The sequence below is a fragment of the Apodemus sylvaticus genome, chromosome 3, assembly GCF_947179515.1.
Source record: "Apodemus sylvaticus chromosome 3, mApoSyl1.1, whole genome shotgun sequence".
NCBI lineage: Eukaryota > Metazoa > Chordata > Mammalia > Rodentia > Muridae > Apodemus > Apodemus sylvaticus.
In genome coordinates, this window is record NC_067474.1 from 114,640,210 (window position 1) to 114,648,282 (window position 8,073).

Sequence of the window (8,073 nt, forward strand, 5' to 3'; positions counted from 1 at the left end):
AATAATGTCAGCCCTTTGTTACATTCACTAATTACCTAATAATTGATTCATATTTTTTTATGAATTGCCTCTTTATCTTTAGAGTATTTTTTTAATTTAGATCTTGCTTTCAACTTACTAATAATATTCTTTTTTATACTGAGTGTTGTAAATAATCTGTTATTTCTTTCTTTATTATTATTAACTTTATTTTTTACATATTTACTTTACATCCCACTCACTGCCCCATCCCAGTCACCTCCTCCCATAATCCTTTCTTCTTCCCTCCAATAATTTTGTTTTACAATTTTCAATATGTAGATTCTTTAAGCTGTGTCAATGACCTTTAATTTTATGTATAGTATAGTGCTATAAAGAAATAGGTATTTTTAAGGTAGATAAATATGTCAATTGTTTCTCTTTCTGAATAATGGCTTTACCTATATTTATTACTTGCAAGAGTAAAAAGAAATTTACATATTTTCTAGTATTTATTTAAAGGCTTTCATTCCCACCCACCCTCCCTCCACAAACACACACCCTTTTTGAACTTCTGATCTTCCTGCCTCCACCTCCTTGTGCTAGAATTACATGTGGACACCATTATGCCTAGTAGGGTTTTAAATTTCTAAATTTTAACTGTTTTCTTTTTTAAGGGACAAACCCTAAAGTTCCTTTATAGTAGTGAGCCAGCTATGATAACGTCATTAAGAATAATGCACCATTTTCCTATAGGTTCAAAATGAGAGTTTATTAACTTGAGTCTCTCCTATATCTGTGTCTTTGTCTGGGTCCTTTATTTTATTCCATAGTACTGCAGACTGTATTTATTTACTAAGAATTTACAATAGCCATTTTATTATTACTTATTGACATGGAACTATTTCCTCCTACACTAATACTTTGTAATTGATACACCAAGATTTAGCAGGTTATCCCAGATGCTTATTGGTGTCTGCCAATTAGATTCCTAAGTTACTTCCAATGTTTGTAACTATTGTGTTACTTTGTTGCATTCGCAAGCCCTTCCGTGTCCTGGAGTCCTCAGAAGAGCACTTGACTGTTTCAGTAGCCTGTGCACTGCTGGGCTTGCTCTCAAGGGCTCTTGAAAAGCCACATTTCTTATTGCCTGGCAGGTTCAGACCACATCCGAGAGAAAGATGGATTGTGGGCTGTCCTGGCCTGGCTGTCCATTCTGGCCACCCGCAAACAGAGTGTGGAGGACATCCTCAAAGACCACTGGCAGAAGTTTGGTCGGAACTTCTTTACCAGGTAAGACACAGTCTGGATTGGGTTCGAGGGATGGCAGGAAAGTGAGCAGAGAGAATTCTCAGGCAGGCTGTGTTTGTTCTGTCTGTAAGGATCAGGACATTCAGGTTCACTCGCCTTCTTAAGCTGGGGACTTTGAACATGATTTCATCAGGGTCAAGGTGAAGTTAGCTTTTAAGCCAGCCATAAAGAACAACCATTAAAAAAATCAGCTAGCCTAATTAAAAGAATATATACTTTATAAGCATTTTTAAATGTATCTCTCAGGTCGGCAGGATAATAACACTGGATTTGAATTCACAGAAATAGATTTGAATATTAATTTGCTCTTTTCCAAGTTAGGGAGTCATTTAGCCTTTGTATTCAGTTTTCTCATCTGTAGAAAGAATATCGGTTTCGCTATTGAGAGGATGAAGTGACATCAGAGTCTGGAGGTATTTTGTAAACTCTAGAGCTTAAAAAGCCTGGAAATGTTTCTCCTTAAATTTTGGAAACAATGCTCAGTTCAAATCGGCTTTTCTGATCTATTATTAAATGGGACCTGTGGCTGCCTGTCTTCTGCTCAGTCATTGAGCCAACAGATGTTTACTCCTATTTTTCTTTCTCCCAGGTACTAGACATTATACTGGAAACAAAATGAGTAAAAACACTTAACTATTCTTTTTTACCATATATACTTTTATTTTAAGAAGTATTAAAATATGGGGTGGGGCTACAGGTGTAGCTGATTAATAAAGTGTCTGTGCACTCAGCTTTGGGTTCAAGTGCTAGAAACCCCCAATTTTTTTTTTACCAGTAGTGCTTTTCACTATTTCTAATTTGCCTATTCTTTAATAAGTGTAAAAATTAAAGGATTGTTTCCCTGGATCTTAATATTTTTATGAAAAAGTATATATATATATATATATATATATATATATATATATATATATATATATATATATATATATATATGAAATTTATGGATATGATTTCCCTGGACCTCAGTTGTCATTTTTGTTTTGTGTTTTATTTTTCTAAGGCAGAGTCTCACTGTGTTGCCCTGGCTAGCCTCAGACCTCAAACTCGCAGCAATCTGCCTGCCTCTACCTCACAAGTGCTGCCCTAAAAGACCCTGGACCACCATGCCTGGTTTTATTTTCTTTTGTTCTTATTTTTTGTTGTTGTTTTTGTTTGTTTATTTTCTTAGTTACCTTTTTAAATAAAATGGATGCATTAAACTAGATGTTTTTAAAAAGAAAAATAAATATATGCATATTCCAGGGCTGATAGTCTATGGTTTTCAGAAAGTCAGGAAAGAATTCAACCCTAAGCAACTTGCAGTCATTAATCTTTCAAGAGGATTCTGATTAAAGTACTCTTTTGTTGAAAATATAAGTGAAAACCTGCCATGTCTTATCATGAAGTCTTGGGACTTAATCAGAATGTCCTTTCTAGGAGCAAGGACACCTGGTAATTCACAGCAGCAATCATGGGCTCACTCTCTAGGCCCAGAATTTCACATAAACCACACCATGTCTGATTTTATGCTCCATGGTGTCTCCTGAGTCATAGAGACACCATGTAAATACCCCTTGAACAGACAAATGAGTGGGCAGTAACCAGAGTGGTGTAAGGTAGTTAGTGGTGTTCAGAGCTTCCCTCTTGATACATAAACACACCTTCATATTGGAAATGTCTCATCATGGCTTTACTACTTAGCAACTACAACTGCCAATCAAGGGCTACAAATCCATCCTTCAGAACCTGCCTTTATGATTGATTCTGACTCCTCTGACCCCTCTGTTTGCTGAACAACGTTAGACACTGCCACACTTGTTGTGTGTCTTAAGGACTGTTAGTTGACACCACCTAGATACCAAGAGTCAGGACAGCTGACCGCTTTGCAGGAGCCTTCGCCTACTCTGTCTGGTTACAAAGGCAGGATTCTGTCCATCCCAGCCTCCTGTGTTTGGGGATTTAAAAATCTTTCCCAAACACCCAAAGGTCACAGGCATAGAGCAGAAGCCTGGTTGTAATTCCTTGCTCTTTATCATCTTAGCGGAGGGAAAGCGCCAGCTTCAGTGGGGAGGGGGTATTTTGTCTCAGCGTCGAAGACTCCTGGAGCCAGCGTAAGTTGGCCGTAATTCTGCAGTGTTCCTCATGTCTCAGAGGTGTTACAGTGCACATCTTGTGTTTGTTTCACTATTGCAAACAAGTGGGTTCTGCGGGTTCTGCCATCGTGAGCCTCTAACTGTTTCAAGAGGACATGAACTGCCGTGTTAGGAAAAGCGTGCAGCGTCTTTAACGTCACAGAAAAAGAGCTTGAGAACAGATCTTGAAAGAAAATAATAATCGCAGAATTTGATTTGTGGTACCGCTGCTTTCTTTTCTTGACCCTTTATCATCCATTTGAGGCATCCTCTGCCAGGCTAGATTTAAAGCAGAATACACGCCCCGCAGAAGGGGCCAGAAGGGGGCCTGCTGTTAGAAGCACAGCTAGTTAGCTGCTTATCTGGTCTCTGACATTCTGGCCTAGCTCAAAGGAGATTCCTGTGGAGACTGGAACTCTGTGTAGCCAGTCTCACAGCACCACAGAGGTCTAAAGCCCAGGGCGGGCCCAGTCCTCGCCTCATAAAAGCGATAAAAGTTTGGACAAGCAGGGCCTAAGTTATGTGCTGGCTGACTTAGCAATTTTTTGGAGGTACGAGAACTGTTCATGTTCCCTCCTCAAGATGTAGAGATGTGGCAGTAGGTGATGTCTCCTTTGAGGCATCTTAGAGCCTCCTTCTGTGGGAAAGGCAAGCCAGGAAGTCCTCTGGCTTCCCCCTTCTCCTAAGCTCTCCTCCCACCCCCAGCCCACTCTGTCCCTGCTGACTAACAAGCTCACAGCTTTTGGCAGCCTTCTGAAGGTAGAGGGGAGGGCCAAGGATGGAGACGGTGGCTTGCCTCAGATGCCGGGAAGCCAGCTCAGGCTCTCAACTGCATAACTTCTTCCAGGTATGACTATGAGGAGGTGGAAGCCGAGGGTGCCAGCAAAATGATGAAGGACCTGGAGGCCCTGATGCTGGACCGATCCTTCGTGGGGAAGCAGTTCTCAGCAAATGATAAAGTCTACACTGTGGAGAAAGCCGATAACTTTGAATATAGTGACCCAGTAGATGGAAGCGTCTCAAAAAATCAGGTAGGAGCAGATTGTGAGTATATGAAAGAGATACTCAAGAATGTCATCTCTTCCTCAAGATAAAAAGAGGAAATGGACCCTCAGTTGTGCTTCCTTGGCAGGTGTGTTTTTCTGGGACAGTTGTGCTCAGGTGGATTGCTACCAAATTACATGCGACTCTCATGCATACTCATAGGGAGAAGTTTTTTTTCCCATAGTTCTTTCCAGGCCCCTGATTCTCCATGCTAGGACTCTGAGTCAATATGCCAGAGGGAGTTTCATAATTATACTCAAGACGCCATGTTGGAATGCATGGGAAGGTCTTAAAACTGCAGGCGAACGTTCCTGTGGCCTAGAGATCAGTTCTTCTCTGCCCAGGCATGGCAACAGAATGACGTCACGAATGACGTTGCGTGCTCTCCTTTCACGTGCCCCAGACCCAGAATAAGGATACGCCGCCTTTTGAAGGCGGGCCTCTAGGTTAGAAATCCCCACTCGTGTTATCTTTGGGCACCTGACAAGTCAGTGCATAGTAGGACAGCAGATCTGGACCATCCTGGGTGGTGGCAGACGGCTGGAGTTTCTCATGAAAGGTACCTAAGGCTGCAGGGCGGTCACCCTTCTCCCTTTGCCCCGTGGTCACTCAGCGCCTAGGGTCCACTCACTTTCAGATCTGTTGCCTGTTGACAGAGAAGGAAGTTATGTCTGGGGATTCAGAAGCAGAAACACGAAGGGGGTGAAGGTGTCGTCACACCCTCACCTTCCTGCTTGCTCTCTGAGAGATGCAGAGCTTTGGTCTGCTTCTTTTTATAAGGAAGCTGCCATGTTTTCGAGGGGACGGGTTTGGGGAGTCACTGGAAGCCCCTCAGTGGGAGTTACTAGAAGGTCAGCGGCACACTGGGAAGCCAGGGCTGTGTTCTGTGCCGTAGGATGAGAATACTAAAGCACTTAGCAGGAAGATGGGGTAGGAGAGAGAAGGGCCCGAAGGAAACAGGGGGATACCAGAAGCTTCAAGCTGAAATTTGGGGGTAAAGGCAACTCTGGAATACTTTTAAAGTAAAACATGCTGAGTGGGGGTGACTGTACCCTCTGCATTGACTAGCTGGAGAACAAGCTCTGTGTATCGTGCCCACAGGCCTAGTAAATCTAAAGAATGGCACAGGAATTGTGCAGTGGGGACAAACCCCAGGAGACGAGGACCTTTCCCTCTGGTCAGTCTCTGGCATCACACAAAGCTCACATAGACCCATAGTGAAGGGCCCTCGGGCAAACATCCGTTGTAGCCTTTCTTCTTTACACTGAGAAATGTATTACGAGTCTTCAACCTCTCCTTAGGTAAGGAGTAAAGGTATTGGAGGGAAGAGAAGGAGAAAAAGGCCCTGCTCCCACACAGACCTCACTTGAGCCATCCTCAGATGACTGACCCCGGATTATGCTGGGGTAGTACGAGCGCCTGTCCCCACTGTCTAGGGCACGAGCCCCTCCCCTTTGCGAGACTCCCTATGCGTGCTGCATACAGAGCTCCTCCTCTCATCTGCCTGCAGTTCCCTCAAGGGCCATGAGTCAGATCCAGCATCTAGCTTCAAACTGAAATGACCAGTCCATGAATCACAGGGAAATGGGCAGAGGAGAGAGCCGAGTGGCGTCCAGCATCACCACGCACACATCTCCCAGATGACCCTGGAAATGCTCCGCCATTACTTAAGCCTCTTCGTCTGGATGCAGCGAGAGCCTGATAGAAGCCAGTCTCACGGGGCTCGCTTGCTGCCATCTGTCAAGGATCTAATCCTCTGATGGATGAGATTAGGTCTCCAGGCCAGGGTCTGCCAGGCTTCAGTCCTCCCTCTCAGGAATCGGTGGGAAAACCGGCTGCTTATCTTTTTCCAGGGCTTGCGGCTTATTTTTGCAGATGGTTCTCGGATCATCTTCAGACTGAGTGGCACCGGGAGTGCAGGGGCTACCATCCGGCTCTACATTGATAGCTACGAGAAGGACATTGCCAAGATCAACCAGGACCCCCAGGTAAGGGCTAAGCCCTGTACCGTGGTTTGTTGTTTTGGTTCAAGAGAGTGATCATGGTCAGCTGAACCCACGATGTCACTGCCAGGGGTCCACAGCCCATCAGGTCACCCAGCAGCCATGCTTGTTCTCCCCTTTGTATGTCACAGCAAAAATGCCTGCTAGCTACCACAGTAAAAATTAGCTGACCTGCAGCCTGGGGGGTTGGATATAGGGATTATAAGGGGTACGGACTTTCAGGATAGTCACCAAAATGGAGGAGCCAAGAGGATCAGTTACACACAGAGGAGTTTCCCCCAGTGTGTCCCTCACAGCGCTCACCCTGACAGATGCTCCTGGGTCAGGGCTTTATCTCTGGAAGGTGTGTGGGAAGCAAGGCAGCTTGCTCTTGGGGAGTCACAGTTCCTGTTGTACCGTAACGGTCAAAGATGCTCACTTAGCATCTGCTGAAGGGTTCCACAGACACTCTCTGAGGGCATACAAATGGCCAGGAGGTGTGTGGAAAGGGGGCCATGTCTAGTCATAAGGGAAATGCAAATGAAAGCCAGAATAAGCTTCAGCCCATCCCAGCTGACCAGCTGTTGGCAAAAAGACCAAAGATAAGGCCAAAGTTGGTGCCGGGGAATAGAAAGCACTTTGGTATGGCAATTTCCAAAAACCACATGACGCCACCCTCAAACAAATTTCAAAGAGCTTCCTTGTGGTCAACCATCTTTGTCTGGATGTCTGTCCAGAGGAACTGGAGCCTTTATGCTGAAGAGACGGCTGCACCTCCTAGCCTGTTACTCTTTCCTTTGTGTTTCTCTCAGGTCATGCTGGCGCCCCTGATCTCCATTGCTCTGAAAGTGTCCCAGCTCCAGGAGAGGACGGGCCGCACTGCGCCCACTGTCATCACCTAGAAAGATGTCCAGATGTGGCATGGCCCTCCCTCAGGACGTGTCCATGCCACCTGATTGAAGAGCACGGACAGAAACAGTGTATTCACCTGGGCCTTTTAGGACTCTGCCTTGACTTTTTACTTCCCACTTGATAAACAGCCATTTGTGAGGCACTGCCACTGTGTGGGGGAGAGGGGGAGCAGACCCAAGGGCCTGCACCCGTATCTGTTCCTTCTCTTGCCCTGCTGAATTGCTGCTGTGTGGGCCCTTCCCTCCCAGCATCAGGTACATACACTACACTAAAGATCTGGAGGCGGAGGGTCAGCAACAAGGCCCTCTCCAGTCCAGGGGTGTGCCTGTAAAATGATATCGAAGCTCCTGCTCCACTGTGAAAGTCTCCCCATTTATGTTTACATGTAATCCAACAGAATACGGTTTCTGGTGCCTTCTCTCTAATCAGTTTCTCTCCGAGTGAGATGTGCTTGTCTTCAGAGCTGTGTTATTTTGCATCTCCCATCTGCACAGATATTTGGGGTATTAAAGCAGAATGTGCTACTGTTGCCTGCTGTCATTTTTATTCTTAACTACAAAGAAAAAAAAAAAAAAAGACTGTCTGCCTTGTATGATGTCCTAGCTGGAAAAACTTGATTTCTGGGCAGGTTGACAATCCTTCCATTTAAGAAGGATTGAATTTTTTTCTTTATCAAAGAAACCTTGGTGCAATGACTTGGGAAAGAAGGTAATTTTCAGAGCTGGTGGATCTGGTGGAGCAACGTCGTATATATG

The 8,073-nt window shown here is 44.8% G+C and overlaps 1 protein-coding gene across 1 annotated transcript in view; it reads left to right on the forward strand.

Moving 5' to 3' along the window:
• Pgm1 (phosphoglucomutase 1) overlaps positions 1–7,847 on the forward strand; it is a 54,504-nt gene extending 46,657 nt beyond the window's left edge. Inside the window, exons 8-11 of the mRNA XM_052176839.1 lie at positions 1,116–1,251; positions 4,228–4,411; positions 6,278–6,412; positions 7,219–7,847. Of these exons, the coding sequence (XP_052032799.1) occupies positions 1,116–1,251; positions 4,228–4,411; positions 6,278–6,412; positions 7,219–7,308 (545 nt within the window). The 3' untranslated portion in view covers positions 7,309–7,847. The remainder of the gene's footprint in view (positions 1–1,115; positions 1,252–4,227; positions 4,412–6,277; positions 6,413–7,218) is intronic.
• The last annotated feature ends 226 nt before the right edge of the window (positions 7,848–8,073 follow it).